Source organism: Pagrus major, chromosome 18 (assembly GCF_040436345.1).
Source record: "Pagrus major chromosome 18, Pma_NU_1.0".
In the NCBI taxonomy this organism is placed as follows: domain Eukaryota; kingdom Metazoa; phylum Chordata; class Actinopteri; order Spariformes; family Sparidae; genus Pagrus; species Pagrus major.
Genome location: NC_133232.1, coordinates 29,580,092 through 29,604,673, shown reverse-complemented (window position 1 = coordinate 29,604,673; position 24,582 = coordinate 29,580,092). Strand labels below are relative to the sequence as shown.

Below are 24,582 nucleotides of genomic sequence, written 5' to 3'. Positions count from 1 at the left end.
AGATTCCAGAGTTCACCAAAAAAACACCACCCTGCAGAGATTAAATACATAAAATGAAAGATAAATAAATAAAAGATAGAAATTTGTTACAAAGTTTGGTTCCTCAAATCTGTTTTGAGTGAACACTCTTCCCAAACAAATCAATAAAGGATCTTAAATTAATAAATAATAAACCCAGCTTCTCCGAAAGTTGCAGGCTGCAGCTGCAGGCTATCGGTGCACTTGTTGTGTCATCTTTGAAGTGTTTCATTTTTTCCTTTGGATGCGCACAAGTAGGCGGGGGTGGAGAGAAAAGAAAATACTGGGAGAATCATCAATCCTGCTTTTGATTGTGATGATCAAAATTGAAAGCTCATTTCAATCAATTTTCAATTTAGAATCAAAATTGTACACCCCTACTTTGAAGGGAAGCCAAGATTTGACCCACGATCTGAGGCATGGGGATGTACTGTAAAATAAATCAATGAAAACAAAAGAATTGTTTCATGGTGCATTGTTATTTCAGGTGCAGCAAGTCCACAATCATCACAAAGGCTCTGTTGTGGCCATAAAATATTTTACAGTCTGACGAGGCCTAACTTCCACGTACAGGTCAAGCACTACTGTGGTGCAGAAGATTAAAAAGACTTGAAAAGCACTCTACTGGAAAACTGTTGAGCACGAGCCAATAACTCAGGGAGGGGACAAAGAAAAGTATGACCAGGGTCAACGGGTCAAAATGGTGATTGTGCAAGCTCTATAACTTAATTTCTCCTTGCCCAGGTGGTCACTCATCGATGACAAACGAGTAATAAATGTGGGCAGCCGAGAGAAAAATGCTGTGCTCAGATTTATGCGTTGAGCAACCTTGTCGTGGTGCAGATGGCGGGGTGATATGTGCACGCACACACTTGCAAAACATCTGAGAGACGAAAGACTTCAGGAAAAGGGTCAGGAGCCACAGACACGATGTACTCCCCTCAACTTGAAGTGGCCGGGACATTCCTCTTCCATAAAAGGCAGGTAGGGTAAATCACGAAGCAAAGCAGGGAAGCCAGGTCGTTGTCTTAACTTCACTTTACAGGAGCTCTCCTTACATAAATCTCCCAAACAATAGCATAAACGACTACCTAAAAAGGAACTAAAAAAAACTGTCAGGTTGGCCATTTCCGTTTTTGAGTTTAAAATTCAGTTTTTCCCGCACTGTGTGGAGTTCATTGTTCTCTGTGTGAAGTAACCTCAGGCTGTAACTACACGTCACTTTATTATCTGTAAGTGGAGACATTAATGAACATTTTTTTAGGCTTGTGGAATATTTAATTATATTGTTCCACTAAAAAGGTCATCAAGCTGCTTTATAACAGTTTTATAATGGCAGTGGGAGGGAAACTGGATTTCATCTGAAGCAGTCATGTCCAAAGAATGCCGAGTCTGTTTAATAAAGGGCAGTCAGTCTCACTTCCCAACAGAGCCAGTATGTTGAGTGCATCACTTCCAGTAAAATTCATTGGAATTACATTGGAGCTTAAATGGGTCCCAGCTGAGCACACACCCAATGTAAGATATCACAGTGATTCGCTATATGACCATCTTGAATGAATCTAGCAATTTCTACAACATTACTCATCAATTTAACAACAAAGAAATTTTGTTTCTGTTCAGAACTTCACAATATTTATCATACATTGTCCCAAGAATCTATTGTCTTTGTGCTTTGTATGGATAATGAAAGTCAGCTGTTCAGCCCATCTGTCCTGCTGACACACCCTAACTTTGGTCCATTGCAAGATGTAGGACCTTGACAGGTCTGATCATCACCCTGAGAGGGGAAAAGTGTGGCCCTCCATCTGTTCCCAAGCTGTGCAACAACATCATTAGCACGTGCCATCCATATCAAACAAGCATGAAATTTGTGAAACCTTACTGGTTTTACCTCAGTGTTCCATGACATTTCAACAATATTTATATCTTTTGTGTCTTTAAAAAGACCAACCTGGGTCTGAGTTTTTGTTTAGGCTTTTTGCTCACCCCCTCTCTCCCTCTTTTCCTCTCACCGTTCTACACATCTCTGCTTTCAACCAGAGACATAATGGACAAGTACTCATTTGTATGTGGAGTGGTGGAGAAAGCACACCTTAGCAAATGTTTTTAAACAAGCTTGTCCACCTGCAAACAAGCTGCATCTTGTAATGGGCTTTTCTGTGGCACTAACTCGAATTCCAGTTTCCCCTCTTGTTCTAGCATCAAGGCTTATATTACACTGGGAAAATGGGACCTGGATATCAGTGAAGCGTCCAATCACTGTGAGGCATTTAAGCCAATGTTATTTTAAGATTTTTTTTTTCCCATCAGGGTTCATGCACACTTCAGCAATGTGTCCACAATATTGGACGTCAGGGAACATTGTACTAAATTATTACATTAGTTGATGCGTACCAAAATTGCGCTGAAAATGCAATGAAAATATAATGGAGGCAAAACTTTTTAAGCAATTCAGAAAAAGATAGTTGATATTTGAGTCTCATTGTCAGGTCGTCAAATACTGGTGCTTCCAACCTCCCCCGTGCTGGAAGTTGAACAAGTTGCTTGCCGTTTATGGATGTTGGCTACTTGTGCAGTAAAAAAATCTGTTAAGTATACAGGACACTGCTGGGAAGTAGCAGTGTCCTGATTCCCGATTCCAACATTTTAAGCATTTTCAGAGGCATTACCCTAGACAAATATACCTGATATTTGCTATTTATTTATATTCTGCACTTTCACATGATGTGTCATTTTTAAATGGACAATCTAAGCTGAATGTATTATTTAGAATGGTGAAATGAATAAGTTGATCACACTTGAAAAAAGTGACAGTCAGAAGCAGCTTCAAAAAGGAACTTCTGGATGTTCCTAACTATCCACTCTTTTCTCCTCTGACAGGACCCTACCCACCAGTTCTTAAAAGCAGTTGTGCTCTCAGCTCAAGTACAAGTTGTGCTGCTATTACTGTGTTTGTAAATTATTGAGGTTATGCAGGCACAGGATCTGCTTTATATAATACAAAGGCCATCAACATGTGGGTTGAGAGGGGACATATTACCATGAACATCTGATTCTGGACAAGCGCCAGGCAAGGTGTGAATTATGGCCACCTGGACAGTGAACTGCGCAAAGTCTGTTGCTGACAAGAAGTTAGATCAAAGTATAGCCTCAAACACAAGGAAGCCTAATTTATGCATGCAGGGACAAAAACAGACTACATAACTCCTGTTTATTCAATAATTTGCTTCTCGTTAATGGTCACATAACATGAAGGCCAAATCGTTGTCTTAATTCTGAAATATTTCCCATTGTGTCTCCAGTCCAGACTAGAGAAGGGAGCCAGCAGGCTTACATAGTGCTCCCTTATGCATGAGCAGCCATGTTCACACCTCAGTATGGCTGTCAAATCTACCATCCCCTACCCGCACGGCACACACTGACACCCCTTCAGCAGGACCGGACGGACCTGGCTGCCAGAGGATGAAGGGAGAGTGTGGGAGGAAGAAAGAGTGTGAGAGAAAGGAAGTACAGCAGGATCCAAGGACACAAGCACATCCAGGTTTTCTATATCAAACAACAACCAGCCCCCAGGAGGAGCAGCAAGCCAAGAACACCCCCATGGACTACCTTGTTCATTTATTTGAATCAGATGCAGTGTTTCTGGCAGTTATCCTTCCTCTGTGTGCTCTGCAAAAAATGCCATCTACAAGTGTAATAGCGGCTTTCCAGATATGCAATCCTGCAAACACCTAATATAACATGAGATGCAATGTAGGACCGGAAAAAGCAATCATGTGTAAAGGGCTGCGCAGACAAAACATAAAATGCAAGCAAGGAACAATTTACAAACCAAATTAGCCTTGAGTCAAAGGACGTGCAGAGGGCTCTGGCTTGTGATTCAGGGTAACAGGTCAGACAGTCGACAGTATTAGTTGGCTGACTTCCATTAGTGTCAATCTTTCACCTGTGTCTATTGCTATGTGATTGATTATGTACAAAGTCACAGGGCTATCGGATAAATAAAGACTTATCTTCACGTAGACTAACAGGGCTTTTCCATACACATGTGCTGGCTCGCCTTGACTCAGCACGTCAGCCCAGCACGGCAGGGATTTGCATTTCCACAACAACAATAACTAATGACGCGATTGTCTTGAATAATGGTCAAACGAAGCGTCTGTAAATACTCTTCCTGACTACAGCATCATCAAAGAATAGCTGCTAACAAAGCTCCGCTCAATTGGTGTTACACAATTCATTTTCTATAAATTCTTAAAACCAAAAGCCCCCCATTATTTAGTTATTAAAAGCTTTTGATATGAAGCAGCAAAATCAGGAAATGCTTGGTCTTGAAACAGATGAAAACTAACATAATGAAATAATATAAGAAAGCAGATATCGTTGTCACAGGCTGGCCAGTGGTTGAGATGCCACCTCAGCCCGCTTGGAGGCAGGGCAGGCATGCTTTGACCCCACTCTGGAGAAGGTCCATCCCGGCATGACTCGCCTCAACTTGGCAAAGTAAACTGGTAATAGAACAGCAAATCAGCCCGGCATGGTTTGAGTTGACGAGGCCAAAAGTGCCAGTGGACAAGCCCCACAAGTAAGCTCTGGGTCTCAGAGATGACTCCCAAAAAGACATGTTGGCACCAACACACATAATTCATACTGAATAAAATGAGATTCTATATAAAATGAGGAAGTAGTCAATGCCCTGGGGTCCTGAAGATAAGAAAAGAACTATTGAGTGGCCATTGATTTAGTGGAGGATTCACTGTAAAATATAATGAGGGTCAGAGCGTGGCGCCCACTTCATTTTTGAGCAGTTACGTGATCGCAATGCTCATCCTAAAAATACTGAGCGAGAGGCCACATAAAAAATGCTAATGTAAGGAAAAACAGAAGTGATTGCATTACCTGTGCCTCATTGTCAAAGGTCAAAAGAAGCCGTTCAATGCCAATGATGTTAGCAAGTAAAGCAAAAGTGGCCAAGAGTCAAGTGCCAGTATGTCAATACCCAACAGTAGGTTCATCCTTGATGAAAAAGCATCAGCTACAAAATGTGAATGGAGATCAATAAAGCAAACATCCAACGCTCAATTGAGCTGAATCTCATTGCTCAGTCAGAAATAATTGGTGCATTAGAGAATTGAGCGAGCCTGAAACTTTACATTAAATTATGCTCCAAATTAAATTATGCACACATTGTGAAATGAGCACAGGGTGGGACAAGGGGGGGGAAGGTGCGTCACTGAGAGCAGGGGGAATGTAAGACTGCATTCATCTACTGCCAAACTCCCAATGATGACTCTGGTCTGATGACACTGCGTCCTGTCACACCATCTCACTATTCAGTGACTGTCCCCGCTTTGTCACAGTCTGCATGCTGTTAGCTGAACAGACACACTGGGTAACAAGAAAATTACAAGGCCGTGCACATTGTAATCCATCAACAAAAGTAACTTTCTGACAGCAATGCTTCTGAAACTTTGTTAAACTAACTCTGTATCAGAGAGGTGTTAATTCAACTCTGGTCATTTCTGGAGCTGTAGTCTGTGGTGCAGACTGCATTATAATTCTTCTACATAAGATAACGAGGGTGGACAAACAACTAGTACAAGTTTACGATTGTAATGTAATATTCATTGACTATTGCATTCAATTACATTAAAATTTATACAGCTGTTGGTAGTTTTCCATTCACTCATTGTAAACAGCCTGATACTGAAACTTAGTGAGTACATCACTTCAACCACAGTGCAATCTACCCTGTCAAATATAATATTAGTTAACTTGACAACTGTCAATATATGATGGAAGTTAAGTCACAGTAAAATAAAATAGAGCTGCACAATTATTTCATAATTTTGTGTAATTTATTATATATTGAACAAGGCCCAACACAATTTTCAGAGCCCAAGTTGAAAACTTATTTGTTTTGTTTGACCAAAAATCTGAAAACCCAGCACGTGAAATGATATAAAACAATGAATAGCAGCAATTTCTACATAAAGATGTATGGGGTTGGGTTGGTCATCGATACTCAGAAGATCGAAGCAGAAAAGCACTGCTCGTAAATTCACACAAGAACTAAACAGCACATCCTTAGACGTAGCCGTTCTTCATTGACATAAACATGTTGCCATTTATGGTCTGAGAGTCTATAAGAGAGCATACAGTAAATAGTTCTGGCTCTCGGGACCACTCTGGACTGCAATGTGTATTCGAACGCTCCCATCTTTATTTGCCGTTGAGGTTTGAGGTTTGAAACATGGCTCCCACAGCTGACGTGTATCTCCAGATTGTGATGCAATGCACGATTAGTGGGCATGATCATTTTTGCACCACAATTTTTATTTTCACTGAAAAAACCTTAAAATGATTGTGATGATGTGACATCGGTTGGGGGGTCTGTACCAAGCAAACATGTTTTCTTACATCTGAAGAACAAAAATTGTAAACCGGGGCATCTCTGCTGCACTACAGTACTCCATTACGATGCTCTTTGGTCACACTTTATTTTTATTAAAAGATTGCAGCTTCTGCGACTGGGATATAGTACTTGACGATATTCCGATTTCAGATTTTTTCGATTGATTGTGCAGACCTGATGTCAAACAAGTTAATCTGACAAGCATCTCTGATCAAACAGCAAATAATGATGAAACCATGATACGCAGTGGAAAAAAGGCTTGTGACAGGAGGTGTAACAACAGCACGGCGAGTATTATTCACCCCGACACAAATAGATATTGTGGTCAAACTAAATCGATGCTGTATTTTTTTCTTACAAAAGGTGCCGAAGCAAATTGGAAAACAGTAAGCCAAATAAATAAATAAATAAATAAAATACAGTAGATTGAGCTTTGTTCGGATCAGCCAGCTCTTGCAGTTTTGTAACTTGGGTACACTGGGAGAAAAAAGCTCATTCAGTAAGGAATGCAGAGCTGTGCCATTAAGCTTCAAAAAAATCCACTTAGAAAATCTACTTAAACACATTTAATGAGGTGTGAGGGGGCTGTGTGAAGAAGAGAGAGCACTGGGGACCTATGCTTGTACTTCTTTATGTCCTACACATGTACTAATAATACTGCACTACACTGAGAAAGACAGATTCCTTGTTAAGTCCATGTTCCCATTTGACCTTTGTATCCATTTCATGTAATTCTCTGGGTAAAGAAAAAGGAACCAGGCTGCAAACTGTTTAATTTCTATATTACATGAGAAGCGTGGGCTGTCTGTGTGTGAGAGAGAGTGGCTCAGTCCGTTATCATACTCAACAACTTAACAACATCTGCCCCAGCTGCATCTTATCTCTCCTATCAGGTTTTATGATGCCGCTCTCAGCTTAAGTGGATTCATCACAGGTCAACCTTATCTGCTGCTTCACACAGAACCTATTAGCAGTTTTTCCCTCTCACAACATACAGTACAGGAGAAACTGTAACAGTGAAAGTCCCGAGAGAAGATCTATGACAGAATAAATGTCGGCTTAAACATCGAATGATATCCTGAGAGTAATGGAATGAATAAATGCCTAACCTCCAGTACACTGTTTCGAGAAATGTTGATGACAACAGTAAAAACAGCCTAACTGCAACATAAAGTTGCTCTTATGACGGGCTGAATAGAGGTGAGTGATGAATGTTTGAATGCGCGGGGAGCGATGCATGCGTTGAGTCAATGCTGTTAGTCACTGCAGTACTCTATCTGGCACTTGCCTCTCTTTCATTCTCTCCATCTTTCTTGTCAGCCCACTTGCCTGTCCTCTTCCAGCATGCTCACTCTGTCTCACTAATTGTAACTCTCTCAGTTTTGATTACACATCCAAGCGCTCATTGCCGAGGCTGCAGAGAATAATCAGAGGCTACCATTATCTTTTGAGGAAAATATAGCACAGAGACACATTAACGTCAAACCAAAACTAAACGTTTGTCACTACAATGACTCTTAGAAGTTCTCACTTCTTTGTTGCATTTTCTGTGACACAAACAATTTCTTAATAAAGCCATTTCACATGTGCTAATTTGTCTAATTTCAGCATAAAAGATGCTTTGTTTTAATTTTGTATAATGGATATCAAATACATATTTTAATAATAAATAATAATATTTAATATTTTTAATCACAGAAACCGCAATTCATATAATTTAACCAGCTTACTCCATACATTTACTCCATACTGTGTCACTGGAAATAATGTTCAGCATTTCATACCATTAATTACACTGCACCTTTAGCCTAGAATTAAACAGCTCTAATCTATGGTAAGACATACGCAAACACAGGAGAATGACTATAATGGCGCTTAATATCGTTGAATGTGGGAAGTGCAGGAAGTGAGGCACACAGGACTCAGTTTGGTTTGTAGTCCATTTAAGGCGTCAACCACGACGACGCCTTTGCTACTGGTTGTGGCTGCAACTTGGTTGGTCAAAGTTCACCAAAGCTGAACTCCACAGGAAGCCAGGATGCATATTTTCTTCACCACCAGATGCAAATGTTTTATTTTCCCCTTTGCACACATAGAATAGAAGTGAATAGGAGCCAAATAATCACCACTGTTGATTTTGTGTATGTGTTACCATAGCCTTAATATTTGCAGTCTTCCAGTAACTGTTGCTAGGTTGCCATTGGTAACCATTTTGAGTAGTTGTCAACCAATTCTTGGCCTTTGGTTGCCATGAGTGGTCACCACTTTTTAACACAAAAAACAAGACACCAAACAGGAAAATATGTACCCCAAAATGAATATTTTTAGCATTGATATTTAAATATTGTTGTTACAGTTGGAATGCCATAGTTATCTGTTTTAGAGACAATAACAAAAGTTTAAAAAAAAATGTAAATGTGCAAAATGATTCAACTTACACAGATCCATGAACCTGAACAAAAACAAGAAATTTGTGAATTCTTGGGAGGTGAAGTATTCTAGCATCTTTGAGATGGATGGAAAATTATACTGCAAAGCATGTACAACATACACCTCATAACTGACACATCAAGTTCACTAGTTCAAGGTAGCACATCCCGCAGAACCACAGGGCTTGACAAACACTGGAGCTTAAACCAACATAGCCGGCAGCTAAACTACATACCGAGGTGGAGGCTGCAAATCATTCAAGTTCTATGACGTTTCAAAATATTAGGCAACGATATTTTCAGTTTTGCAACCAGAACGTGATGCCTGGTTACAGCCACGCAGCCACTTTTAAAAGTTAGTGTGGATCCCTGCTCTATTCATCTAAATATCTAAGAAATACAATTAACAGGTCAGAGTACATTATCACCAGTACATCCGTAATTAAGTATTTTCTGGGGGCGACCCAGCAGCTCACCTGATAGACCGCATACCATGTATCATGGCTGAGTCCTTACCGCAGTGGCCCAGGTTCAATTCCAGCATGGAACCCCCTCTCTCTCCCCTCCCTTTCCTGTCTCTCTTCAGTTATCACCATCATAATAAAGCAGAAATGCCAAAAAAATTTTAGTTTTTGTGTTGGGTGGCTACATGGTTTATCCATACTTTGAGGCTACCAAATCAAGGAATTGAATCTATAACAGAAGTTACCTCCATCATGGATTCACCAACACTTGACATAGTCTACAGACAACATATCAGAGGCCACTCTCTCCACTGTCCGCTGCCACAGTGATGAATAGCCCCACAGGGTAATAATAGTCCAACTTGAACTGAGGGCTGATCCTAAGGAGCTGTTGTGGATAGGCAAAGGCTCATTGTTCCACTAGCATCCCTGCAGCTGTTCGAGACACAGAGTGTACTGTACCACAGGCTGGTACTGGCCTACATTACACTGTGTCCCTCGACAATGGGGAGGAGGGGAAACTCATCTAGACCTTGCACTGGGAGCTGCTTCCTCAATCATTTGGTTGCCTCAAAAAGCCACAGACGGATATTGTAACACCCATCGTCTACTGACAAACGATTAAAATGCCAAAAAAAACAGGAACATCTTATGACTAGATAACAGGTGGTCATGAGATAAAAGGCCTTCACTCGAGCTACAGTACAGTACAAGCTATGCAAATCATTGGTAGGAAGACCTGTGGACAGTCTATCTCAACTATTGTTTCACATGGCAGAGGGTTAAAAAAAAAAGGAAAATGCAGGAAATGCATCCAGTCACACCATGCTGACAAAGGTCTGTGGTCATTTGTGGTTTTGAGGCACGCTGTTCCTCAAAACAGAAACAGACTATATAGAAGAAAAGAACAAAGTCTAAACTTTCCACAACAACCCTGGGAGCAAGTTTTACATTCACTTGCCAAGTTATCTTTTAACATCGTTTACAGTCTCAAAGCATTCATTTACTGAGGCTTTCTTTCGGTTTTTAGATTACATGTTACTCCACCTTCTCCTTAGGGTTAGGGTTGAACTTTGTCCTTATAACTACCATCCTCTCGACAATTTAGCTCAGTAAGTCTTGGAGGGACAAAAAAGAATAGGGTTCTTATGGAGACAACCTCCACACTTTTAAGACCAGGAAAACGGAGCACGTTTTCCAGCAGCAGCCTAGTCACACTTTAATCTATAATTAAAGAGAATTTAAAGTAGTGTAGCCATAAATGGAGTATGGTTTTTCCAGCCAAGTGCACACACTCTCTGTACTCTGTTTCTGTGTCCGTGTGTGCGACAAATCACCAGATTCAGCTACTTAGATGAAGGCGCTTGATCCAGCTGCTTTTTCTATGTAGCCTATGACTTAACTTAACTGCACTACAACGGCTTTCATTCCCACCAGCGTGTTTGGCAGAGAGCCATGCAATACCAACAAAAAGGTATTACAGTCCTCCTAATGCTGACAAGCTTTAAAAATCTCCATCTCAGCTACAGCCCTACTGATGACATTATCTTTAATAATGTACCCGGCCACAAAGGCTGTAATTGCTATTCAATTAATTATCCTTAGACATTGTATAGGAGGGCAATGAGACTAATGACAAAAATCAATGTGGCTCTTTCCTTCCCCCGCTCAGAGGGCATGGTTGATTTGGGGTTGGATTTTCTCACCAAGCGTTTCCTCCCACTGAACTGTGACCACTTTTAAAAGACTCATTTCTCTCCCTGTGACTGAGAAATACCGCCTGCCTCCCTTGGAGTTTTCCGTGGAGATAATAATTGTAGGCTGTTGCTTAACCTAGGTGTTCGCACGAGCGAATATGTTGGTGGGGGCATGTTCACACGTCTTCCAGCGCTCGCTAAATCCTCACATGGACCTCATTCCTCTTCTCGGTGACAGAGACAACGCTATCGTTTCAGGTGACAATGAAAAACTGGTATGACGAAAACATCACAGATGCTGCCTTTCTACTTCTCTCTCCGTGCTCAGACAGAGAGTGAGACACAGACAAAAAAAAAAATCATCCCCACACACATCTCAGCATTCTCTTCACATCTCACTGCGAATGCTCTCTGGGTAATGCTAGAGCTGAAGCATGGCACAGAAAATCTCTGGATGAGCCTTTATACATATATGGATGATGAGGATGCATTTTGAGTGCCGCTAGCCTGGCGAGGATACGTGGGTCAGGCAAGGGAGGAGCGATGTGAGGAGAATTCAAAATAAATGAAGCAACCTGAATTATTTAGCGGTACAAACTGAGAATTCAACCTAGCTTTTAAAAGGAAAAGTGGAAAATTGCCACAAAAAGCCATCCACAGTCCCCTTGTATCCAACGTGACCCGCCCACTCCTATGTTAACCACTACAGGAAGCCAGAAAGAGTCTGTCCATTAGGGGGAGAAAGAGATGGAGAGGTGCAAAGAGGCTACAGGTCCACCCCCCTGATTTCACTCCAGCTTCTTGGGTTTGAGTCACGCAGGGCTTTCCGTACTCCCCCACTATATTTCATCAGCCCGCTATCCCACAGCCCGCTGTTTATTCCCTCACACTGCCTCCCTCCCTCCCTCCGCACACTAAATATATTTATTATCCTGCTGTGTGTTGCAGATGAGCTCCTTTGGCTGGGTTTCCATTACTGGGCAGAATGCAGGACACCAGACGGAAAGAGAGAGGAAGAGAGGAAGAGAAAGAAATCAGAGTAAGCAATTCTGTTCGCCAGCCAGTTCGCAGTGCAAGACTAATGGCGGCAACACTGAGCACGGCTCTAATCAATACGCATCTCTCCTAATCAAACAGACCTGATAAATCAACTGGCCCTACATGCCTTGTATGGACTGTGGCCTTCAGATGTACTCTTACCCTAATCCCAAAAGTGACAACTCTCTCCGAGGACTCTTGTGTCTCATCAGTGAATAAAAGCCGCTAATATGTTCCCAACAGGTGCTACTAGCGGCTCACAGACGTGGATATATAAAAGCGTCATGACCTGAATGCAAAATAGCAAATACATTTGGAGCATTCTGAAGCACATTAGATAATGCAGCAACATCAAAATACAGCAATGGAAAAAAAGCATGAGCTACATTTGGCGTAACTGAAAGCTTATAATGCTGGAAATTAGAATCATTATCCTAACACTTGCAGGTCAGATGGAAGAACTGTATTGTACTGCAGCAGGTAAAAAAAAAAACATCCTCTTTTATAGCTGAGCAGAACATTAGCCTCCCCTGGGAAGACTGATGGCAGATAAAGTCTCTAAAAAATATACTTAACCTTGTGTGTTTAAGTTGGCAAAAGATGTTCGCACAAAATCACCTTAATGTGCAGGTGTGCGTAGTCTGTTGTGAGAGCTTGTGTATACATCTCAGACCTGCCGGTGCTCTTAGCTGACCCGAGAAACAGGTTTACAGAGCCCTGGGGCTTCCAAATGCATTTGATGTGCAATCCTTCACACACAACAACACCTCCTGCCAGGTGAGGGTCTGCTGACTATTGCCTGGGTCACAGACAAGTAGAGACTGATCTGAGACTGGCAGGCCGAGGTGCATCAGCTTGCAGCAGGAAGAGTAAGGAGATAGGGAGAGGGCGGCAGAAGGGTGAGGGGGGAAGCCCTACTGAGAATGAGGGGGACCACAGTGGTGCTGCACCCTGAGCACACTTGCACTTCAAAGCTATATCAGGCCACAAGAAAAACACTCACGACATCAAAGGAGACGTTCTATATTATGGAAATGAATTGTGCAAATGCCATGACATCACTGGAGTGCTTATGAATCAAAATGGAAATCTGTAGGCTGGAATCTCCTCACAGTGCTTTGATTAGAGTACACTGTGACATATTTTAACATGCTACTGAGACTAAAGACATGACATTATTTAAGCATCTACAGCTTATGCCTAAAGAACCCCAAGAGGCTTCCATTAACATGCAATCCTTGTTTAATGTGTCTGACGCTAGATAAAAATTTACCTCGACGTAACACAGTAAACATTAATTACATCCATAAGACAGTCGAGTTAACGTTACGTTTTTACATTTTTTTACAGTCATATTACCATGGGCATAATGAGAACTGGATACAGCTTGAGAAGCAAGGCCCAATTCATTCCTGTAGAAATTGCTCAGTGGCACAGAAAAGTTTGACACCCGGTACAAAATTAGAAGAAGTTCCGCATAGCTTTCGCACTGTGGGCACCATAGAGTGTGCACACCAGTAGTGTTGCATAGCCTATGTGCAAAACCCTGTGTCAGCGCTGAAGAAAGGTCTGGCTGCACAAATTCTCATTCTGCCATAGGGGGAAAAAACACTCTAGTTTGTTTGCATGTCTTTAAACCAATCTCAATAATCTTTTATTTAAAAAATCATCTCATTTAAATGAAGATGCAGTGGTGGTGTTCCTGCAAAATAGTGCCAAGGGAAACTTGTTTTGCATGTGGGGGGAGGTGATCCCTGGCATCAATAGGGTAAAAGTAAAAGGAAACAACTGCTAGAATGTTTCTGTCCGTGCTGTTAGCAAACAGGTTTATGTCTAGAGTAACTTGCCAGTTTCAGGGTTTAGGCTGCTAGCTTGGAGGTTGTTGTTGTTTCACGTAGCGATGGGGGTCAGACTAGCACACTTGAGACTGAGCCGGCCAACTTGGAGTTTAGCCATCCGCTAACCTGAAAGGATGATTTAATCATCATCCAAATGTTATTGGACGGAATGGATCAAATTATGGTAGTGAAACAAGACATTCCCCCAGGATTGTGATGCTCAAAAAACTTTATCCACCATTTTAGAGCTGCTTCTTTGACAATGTAAGTCTATTCAGGCCAGTGTGCATCACATGATGTTATAATTGCACAGTTTGACCACTATGTCAAATTGGTTTCAAAGCCTGGCGTTCATCCTGAGGGCTTACACATTATGCTTGAAGTAATTATTTCTTTAGGTTGCCAGCAGCTAACGATTATTTTCATCATCATCAATCATCAATGAATCTGCCGATTATTTTCTCGATAAGTCTTTATGTATGCAAAATGTCGTAAAATTAAGTCCATGGATTTCCGTTTACTGTTACATAAAAAGCAGCAAATCCTCACAATTAAGACGATAGAAGTAGAGAGTGTTTGGCATTTTAGCCTGAAAAGGAATTAATCGAGTAAATGGCTGATTGTTCTATTAGTTCTATTATTGCATAATCCAAACACAAAGCGATTCAGTTTGTGTCAGCATGACCATTTCCTGCCTTTGTGCACAGGGTATGAGCACCTGTCGAGCTTCCAACCTTGTACGGACTTAACTCCACCATTGAGCAGGAAGAGTATTTGCTCCAGCATTACAACAGAGTCAAAATAGAAATCAGGGACTTCACACGTATGATTTCACCCAAGCTAGTGAGTAGGAGGAGGCCTACTAGTTACCATGGTGCAAAAAAAAAAAGATAGTAAGGTGCTGCCTGGGTGATGGTGTTGTCATGTGTTGGTGCTGTTCTCCTTGCAGTCAAGGCAGGGGCTCCCACAATGAATACTATCACATTTCCGCCAGGCTCCACCTCTCACTGATCATACTGCTGCCTTCAAGAGCTTGAACGAACATCAAAGGCAGCTGTGTGATTTTGCATTCCTGTCAGAGCATTACAACCTCTGGAGCGTCCCCCCTCTGATGAAAAGCCCAGCCCCACTCGTTCCCACAGCCATCTTTAATGATTTTCCAAAGACACACTCTGGGTTTAGTGGCACAGTGCACCATAGTGGAAGAGTCAAGTGAGACCCCCTCCTCCTCTATCTTTCTCGCTCTTCATGATGCACGTGTACCTCCCGTGGGCAAGTGGAGGGTGGTGTGAATCAGGAGGCAAAGAGCCAGAGCCTGAGATAACGGCAATGTGTGCATCAATGACAGTGTGGCTGGCTGCTCTGCACAAAATATTATTTACAGCTCACACTGAAGAGAAATTACAGGAGCAATCTTCTCCAGAAGCAGGAAAATCAGCTGACCTGGCAACACTTTGAGAGGGGCCAGGAGGAGGGTCAGGCACTATAATTATTATATTGCTTCCCCTTATTCACTGTCGGTATCTATACTGCTCACATAGCCTGTGGGGGATTCAACCCACTGGTGACAACAGGTTACTGGTGCATAAGAAGATGATAAAGAGGCAGTAAAGGCGGGTTAGCATTTATAAACCCGGCCTTGCGGACGGTTACTCCACTTTCAACTAGCCCACTCATGACTGATTAATGTATTAGAAGGGCAGTGAAACCAATGGATGGACTTTAAAAGGGTAAGCATTAAATTGACCAATCGTGAAATATGATGTCAAAGCAGTTCATGCTGGCAAAATACCAACTTTTTAAATTGAACCAAATCCAGAAGCTGAATACAAAGAAACATTAGAGCAAAGAGATATGGATTAGCTGAGCGAAAGGAAATAGTTTAACCGACTATTTTGATAATCAAGACATTGTTTAAGTAATTTTTCAAGCCAGAAATGTAAAAACATGTAATGGTTCAAGCTGATTAAATGTAAGGATTTACTGCCGATAGTAAATAAAGAGTTGAGTTTTGGACAGAAGCGATTTGAAGATTTCACTTTGAGCTCCGTGAACTTGTGATGGGCATTTTTCACAACTGTAGATGTTTTATACACTCATTGATTAATTAATTAATCGTGAAAATGATTGTTAGTGGCAGCCCTATGAGAGCATACAGGGGCGCTCGTAATCAGAAACAACTATTATGCATCCACAGGAAGGCTGCGTAAGGACTATAAATCTATCTGTTTAATATTTTTCTATGCAGTCAGAATATAGTAGACAATATCCATCACAGGTCCTGGGAGTTTTCAGATGTCTTATTGTGTCCATTCGGTATAAATAAAAACACAGGAAAAAGCAAATCCTCAAATCTGATCAACTATACCTAGTGATATATGTTGCGTGTTAGGCTGTATATTTGTTGTTGATTGATTTTCTGCCAATGAATCGATTGGTGCTGAAGGCTACACAGGGAGAGACATATATTTTGGTGCAGGTCTTTGTGCCTTTAAATAGGGTGCACATTTTTAGCATCTGGGACCCCAGAGAACAGCAGCCCCATCCCTCCAGAGACAGGTAGATGCCGTTTTCCCACACATAGGTGAGACACAGTTTTCCCTCCATGTTTGATGAAACGCTTGGTTAAGGATGTGGAAAGCAACAAATTCCCGTATGCGAGCGGGAAAGTGTAATTTAACGACTCTGACTTTGGCTAACAACCACCAACTCACATCTGTCGTGACTTCCTGGTTGGAAAGAACTTGGCTAACTAGTAGTTAGCAAAAAAAAAAAAAAAAACTGGTCCGACTTACAGGAGAAACGAAGTGAGACCGCGGCTGTGCGGCGGTGTTGTCAGGCAGTTTGAAGTAACAGTTTGTTGTAAGCTAAGGGGGGGCACTTTCTCACAGAGGAAAAAATGGCAACAGGAACATTTACTGGAAATGCCACAATTACATTGTTTTAGCGGCACAATCACGGCCGCTGAACACGTTAGCAAGGAGCAGCGGGGTGTCACAAGCTAACGAGTCTGTACGTGGTGTCGGTGTCGGTGCCGGGCGTACATACCAAACGATTCAGTCTCCTCCGTAGCATCTTCGTCTTTATCTTCTTGGGGTTTTTTAGCAACACTGATGAACTCTTCTGATTCAACAGACGCCTCCGGGCTCTGCTTCAGCTTCTCCGGTGGGTGGGTGGGTGGGGGGGGGGATAACTTCACATGTATGTTAGTTTACCTGCTAGCTCCTTTAGCTATCTGTCCTCTACTCTACCGTTAGTTCTAGCTATATGAAATGCCGCAGCGACGCTACATCGTTTCCATTTTGTTTGATTTCGGTATCTTCGCACCATTCGCATTCTCACCCCCCTGGATATTTTTTTCCGCGTTGCGGTGTACTAGTCGCGCTTCCCTGTGCTCAAGGCTGAAACAGTCCCTGACATTTCTCTCCGTGCCCTGTTGCTTAGACTCGTACAAATCATTTGTCGCTCTCGTGTCTTCCTCCGCGTTGACTCGGAAACTGCCACTGACACGCTGGAAAAAAAAACTTCGCTTCCCTCTTCAGTCCCTCTGCACAGGTCGCCTCACCTCCCTGTCAAACAATTTTTTTTTTTTTTTTTACTCCAGCAAGCCCCGCAGCAACCCACAAACGTTCCCACGTTCACAAGCTCCACCCGGCGAAGGTGCGGCGACTTGCGCTCAGACTGAATTCTGGGTAATGTGGTCTTAATGGGTTTTTTAGAATTGGAGGCTTTGCTGTTTTTCCTGCATGTTCTGTGGAGGAGATTAGCATGAGAGAGGTGACAGTGTGTGTGATTACACTCCGGGGATCATTGAGTATGAGTTTCTTCTGTGGATTTTCCACACTGACAGCCAGTCTCTTATAATACAATGATGGATAATAAGCTTAAGGTGGATATTATACACATATCTCAGCACAACTCTGATGCAGCTGTTACATATAGGCCACAACAGCTAACCTCATGTGTCCTCAGCATACACTTTCCACAAAGTTAGCAGGTCTGTTTAGATGATGTTTGTACATAGGACTGCACCCTAGCCTTTAGAAATCTTCTTTGTTGTGTATATATTGATAATCTAACAATAATAATGATAGCAATAATTGCTAACAGTACAGTTTCTGCAATATTTCAACTTTATGACCTGCCAAGGGATGACAGATGTAAATTAGCAAATGGAAACATTTATGTTTAATATTGTACATGGTCCCTCTACAAATACAATCAATTAAATAAACTTACCTTCTCAGAGCCAAATAATTCGACCCACCCATATTTTTCTATTTTTCTGTGCAATATTACTCAATATCTGCCAATAACTGCTTCGTATGTGTGTGTATGTGTGTGTATATACAATATATAGATATATAAATATAGAGATATAGATATCAATATAGATATAGATATACTGATATCAATATATATGCACATATACTGACGTCAGAATCAGCTTTGGCCAAGTATGTATGTGTGCACATATATGCTACACTATGTTGTGCATACCATACTTTTAGTGCAAATATTGTATTATATTTTATATATTTTATACTTACTTTTATTCCTCTTAAGCTTTTCTCTATTTATATTTTCTTATAATTTCTTTATAGTATGGTATTTCTATTCCAGAAGGAGTAATTGTAATTTGCCCAATTTACACCAATGGGATCAATGAAGTATTTCTGATTCCGATAATAAGCTCAGGAGGTAGAGCGGGTCGTCCAGTAATCGGTCGCTCGCTGGTTCGATCCCCCGGCTGCACATCAAAGTATCCTTGAGCAAGATACTGAACCCCAAATTGCTCCTGATGAGCAGGTCGGCACCTTACATGGCAGCCTCTGCCATCAGTGTATTAAAGTGTGTGTAAATGGGTGAATATGACCCAGTATGACCCAATATGAAGTGTTGTAAAGCACTTTGAGCGGTCAGTAGACTATAAAAAGTGCATTTACCGCTTTAAACGCCTGCACATACACTAACACCAGAATCAGCTTTATTGGCCAAGTGTGTGTACATATACAAGGAATCTTACAGTTGCACTCAATGTTAAACATAGTTCATATGGAAATAGAGATAGAAACAGATATACAGTTAAATGAGGACAACAATGCTGAACAAATATAGGTAAAATAAACTTATAATAAACTATTATAAACATAAGAGTAGGTCATAAATAGGTGTTTATGTAACACTTGTATACAAAATGTATACAAGATAATAAGCTCTCAGGTTGAACAGCTGAAGTTGGCATCTTTATAGAGATGTTTTGAAGGCAAAGTTGCAGAAAGAGGTAAATAACAATAAGAGTAAAACGATAGACCCAATATGCAAACACTGCGTAAAAGTAAACCCTTACAAGTGGGTTTAAAGACATCATTGCCTAAATGTAAGGTTATGGAAATTAGTTTTGGGACTTTGAAAAGATTATGTTGATTTATGAGCTCTAACATCAAATGTCGCATCAGCTTTTGTTTTGTTGGCATTTGCCCAGGGACCTTAAACTGCTCTCTGGCTCAAAAATGTAAGGTCTAACACAGCTCGGTGCCAACCCATGTGTGTGCACCTTTAAATTATGCGAGAGGATTCTTTTGTTTTGGAAATAATAGGGGCCACTGCATAATGCACAAGTTGAAGTAGAGCCATGCTTACCTTTGCCTCAAGGGTCTCACTTCTTGCTACTAGCTTTATTTTGGCAGAGAAAATACCATGTGAAGTTTGGGTTTGAGTGAAAAGTTTTAATTCTGATTTTGGATTAGTTTGGTCCAGAGACAAGAAAAAAACATCTGTTTTAGCGTTTTGGCTACTGATGTCACGCCTGCTGGTAATGTGCAGATGTAGTGAAAATTTGTGCTTTTGTGGCACAAATTGAAGTAAAGAAATGCAGAATAAGCTGAAACCAGTGGTACAAGGGACAGGAAATAACTACGTCCTCACATTATAGTTGTTGGTAAGTGCCGCCATAGGTCATACTGGGAAACCACTAAAATCTTGCATGGAAGGAATGGCCGATGTCCTTAACTTTTAACCTTAAATGCAATGCATGCAATGTGACATTGAAACAGTGCTGGATTACATGCTTTAGAGCATGTGGGTCACAAATAGACATCCAACACTGTTATGGTTCTCAGAAGCTAATTTGTATTTGTAAATGTCAAAGCACGAGGGACCTTAGAAGCTATTTGCATGTGGTGCCAGGTTTGCATGAAATGTGGTCATTCTGAAAAAACAAGTGAAGCAAGAGAGGATGTGTAATGTAGATGTTTGTGCACAACTTTCAGGTGTTATTCATGCTATCAAGGACACTGATAGTGATTCACTGAGCTGGTCAGACAGTTTGTGTGGTTTGTGGTTTACATTAAACGGAAACTTACTTACTTGTGACGACACAAGCACATCTTTCTTAAGTTAGTAAGAGTCTACCTTGAATTCTCTTCAGCAGATGACTTATTAAGTTAAAGTTAGTTAGTTGTACATAAGTCCAGTTTGTACTTGAGTATTTACAGTTCATGTTTCTTCGTACTTCCCCTCATCTAGACTTTGGAGGCAAGTATTTCACTTTTTACTCCATTACAATTATTTGACACCTTTAGTTAATAGTTATTTTGCAGATTACATACTTTATCAGAGGCAAAAGTAGCACATTTTTAAATGAATTTATTTTATCCAGAATCAAATAAAAGAAACACTGACTCCGACAATCAGAAAAATGCAGAATATCAGATCCGATAATTGATAATGTGTAAATATATGTATAATTTACTTTTACTTGTACTTTTGATACTTATGTACAAATAAATATAAGATACTTTGAGCCTTTAAGTCAAGTACTAAACGTAATAATTTAACATGGTATTGCTGCATTTACTCAAGTATGGCTTTTGGGATCTTTTCACAGCTCAACAATATGATATCAACGGATGAATGGCTCAGTACGTGTTCTTAAGGCAAATATTTGGACCTGTTGAGCTTAAAGCTATAATATCTTGTTGAAGTTAAGCCCTCAAAGCTCTCAAAGTCAAAACTTCTGAGGAAGTATCCTCTTTAACAAGAAAATGTTGAAATGGTTTTAGTAAATGTGTCATACAATGTGCGTCACAGTGACATCTCAGCAGGAAGAAACCCGCTTGATTGATAAATTGTTTCCCAACAGAAAAAGAAACACACACACATTCATACACCATCAAACCAGTTAGTTAAATTTATCCTGCAGCTGAAGTTTCTGTTATCTGTGACAACAATACTGTACCTGTGTAAATGTTTACATTTACACTGAAACCACTCAGCCAGCTCAAATAACCAAATCGCAGCTCTGTCAACACATAATGTTGATGTTGTACTGTTGTGCTGTGGTTACTTAACTCTTCATGGAAATGAATGATTTTAAAGTGCGTGTAAAATTGGAGGAAGCAATCTGCAGGTTTATTATGTGTGCTGTGTATCGATGTTAAAACGCAAAGGATTTCCTGAGAGAATATGTGCAATCAGTCAGTGTTTTTGCTTTGTCAACAATACATCAGACCACTGAATGCAATTAAAAAGTGGTTGAAAAAGAGAAGAGCTAAATAAAGAGGAAGTATCTGTCACATCACACCATTGCCAAAGTTGGACTCTATCTCCACCGTGTGGCCGAAAGAAGAAATGTTTCATTTTATTTGACTATTTGTTGCCTTTTGAGAATAACTGTCTCTTTTCTCTGATCCGTTACAGGAAGGTCAAAGCACTGAGTCAGCTGCAGTGTAGCTGAGAGGACTGGGTTTCACACAAGGTAAGGACGTTTACAGAAATCTGTAGCAATAAGAAACATAACCATATAAACCATATTCCAATTTTATAGAGCTTTCAGAGAGACTGAACACCATGGTAGAGCCAACCAGCACAGACTTAAACCTCCTTTCATGTAGTAGAATTCAAGTTGAGAGAGTAATTTCATCATTCGGGGAAGTGTGGAGCTCTCAGTCTTTTCACATGATCTTCCTCAGTATCCTAATCTGCCACCTTGCAAAGGAAGATCATGTGATTCGATCAACAGCTCCACAACAACTGCTGGATGGACCTTATGGGGAATGTTTATGTCAACTTGAATTCTAAAGAAAAATGTGAAAAAAAGAAATAAATACTGGGATATCAGAGACTGGCTGAGGTAACTGGAGAGTTTTCTGAGCTACTGATCACTGTGCTGCCTCGCCTCTCAAATTCAAGTATCAATGTTTGGCATTAATGTCTGTGATTCCATAGGGATAAATTACACCAATTCAAAACATTTGAATGGAAAAACACATGAGAGGAAATTTATAATAGGAAACTCTGTGGTACACTGTAAAATCATGCTGGGATAACATGAGTCAGCAGGTTTGGCACAAACTTGTGGAGTCCCGCCAGCTCAAGTGCATGTTGTCATTAAAGCAAAAGGGAGACACATAGACCAAATACTAAGATATTCTGAAATTCATGCACATTTTTCAAAGATTAAACTTTTCACCCAAATTGTAAAGCTGATATTGTCATGTATAATGAAAAAATTAAAAATTACACACACACATATACATATATATATAAGGTAAACTTGCATTAAATATGACCCTTTACATTGAACTTATGTAATAAACAGAGATGAAAAAGCTGCATGTAATTAAAACACTTAAAATCATTGTTTTAGGCAAATTACTTTTTGAAGTGCTTGGTCACTTGCAGCACTTCAATTCAGTGATACCTGCATATTATCAAAGGTGCAGACGTTCATTGATCAACTGGTTGCTGTAATGCAGTGCACGTCCACATGGTGGCAGCACAGTAACATCGATGAGATGTAACAAACTTGTTGCACGGGGACAGAAAAGTAGAGTAAAGCTGCAGAGCTGATTTACAGTTTGTCAGTAGTTAGATTTTTGTAAAGTTCATGGCAGTAGAAAATCTATTTATTAGATTTTTTTTAAGGAATAACATATTATAGCCTAGAAGATTGATATCGACTTTTGTTACAAATCATCAAAGAATCCATGCCGGCTGGTCTTTGAATGGTTGCGTTTAGTAAGATGGTAGAATTCAAATCCAGAAGTGAGAGCAGAGTACTGTGAACTACTGCTGAAGACGACACATAAAATATACACCAAAAAATTTCATGCACGTTAAAAAAATAATCAATTAATCGAACTAAATATATGCAGTAGATGTACTGTATGTCCTGATGTATTTCAGTACGGCCAGCTGTGTGCTGACCTCGAGGGAACTGCATGACAATTCTCATTTTGAAAAGTGAAAGTAAGGCTCAGGGGATAATGAGAATAACAGTTTATTAAATAGTTTGTGAACATCTGTACTGACATGTTTAATACAACCAAAAATATTTCAGACACACTTAGCATCTAATTGAGGATAAAATACAAGGCATTTATTTCAATTATGTTACTGACTGTTAACAGTTCCACTTGAAATAATATCTTTCCCAATATATAAATTATATCAGACGGCTTTATTTAATATCCAGAGGTGCTGCTGGTTCTGTGTTCTGGTCCTTAGTGAAGTTTACAGTAGCTGCTGAATTTAGAGGGCATTCCTTTACTGGTTCTTCCCCCGTGTGTCTCATTCGTAGTTCTGAATTTAAACTGACAGCCCCTGCGGAGGAGTTGGGAGACTTCCCCAGCCATCTGTCTTAGAGCACCCCACACCCCCCCCTCAACACCCCTCTTCCCTCCCTCCACGCATCCCTCATTCCCACACTGGGCCTTTGTCAGCAGTTCCTGTCCCTGGACTAGGCGTGGCGTGCGCAGAGGCTGGGGCGACCGTGGGTGCTTTCAGAGGCACCTGCAGATGGGACAAAGGGCCAAGGGTGCTGGGGCTGAAGACAGATTGATGCTTTGTGCGCTGGGGGCTGGAGAGAGCGAGAGAGGGAGAGAGAGCAAGAGGGAGAGAGGGTGGTGGGGGATAGTTAGCTGAGAAGTTTTGAGGGAGAGGATTTTTTGGGGGGACACGGGCGGGTTGGGGGTGAAGGGGGAGGTCTGTCACTCCAGTCTGTGTGAGTCCAAGCTTTGGAGGACCCGGAGAGATTGACAGCTTTTGTGGGCTGCATCTCTGCACAATGGTCGTGCTTTAATGGGCGGTAAAGCTAGAGTAGAGCTTTGGGGAAGGTTTGGAGGGGAGGTGGTTCTTGGTGATGGTTGCGATGGTGGTGGTGCGGGGAGGCTGAGGGATGGGGGGGCCAAAGGCTTTACTGCTTTGCTTGGTGGGGACCAATTCATGGGTATTCAGTCCAAGGCTCGTTATTCACTGAATGCATCCAGTGGAGGAATGCAGCAGCATCAATTAGAATGCGTTAGCAGATAGCAACGCAGGGAAGAAAAACCTTTCTCTCCCTTTTGCTCACAGGACAACACAGTCCCACTATAGGAGGTGTCAGAGCCACAAAGCCTTTTTTGTGGGTCTCTCTCCATTACATTACCAGTGCAATATGTAAGGTGGGGACTCTTTTGATTTAAATTAAGTGGAAAAAACACTAAATCCTATTTTTATTCAGCAGGGATAATGGTGTTATACTCTATAAAGGTCTTTAACTACTTATGTGTGGCTTAAAATCTTCCCCAGCTCCCTTTTCACTCCACCTCAGTGTCTTACTCTCATTGGGGGCATTATATTTATTCAATGGTGGAGGGTCAAAGACAGACTGTTAAACAGAGTTGCTTGTAGCCTTAA

The 24,582-nt window shown here is 41.0% G+C and overlaps 1 protein-coding gene across 2 annotated transcripts in view; it reads right to left on the bottom strand.

Annotated features, from left to right (window-relative positions):
- atp11c (ATPase phospholipid transporting 11C (ATP11C blood group)) overlaps positions 1–17,522 on the bottom strand; it is a 48,689-nt gene extending 31,167 nt beyond the window's left edge. For both annotated transcript variants that reach the window (XM_073486736.1, XM_073486734.1), the window contains exon 1: positions 16,951–17,522. In XM_073486736.1, the coding sequence (XP_073342837.1) occupies positions 16,951–16,977 (27 nt within the window). In that variant the 5' untranslated portion in view covers positions 16,978–17,522. The remainder of the gene's footprint in view (positions 1–16,950) is intronic.
- Positions 17,523–24,582: the final 7,060 nt, after the last annotated feature.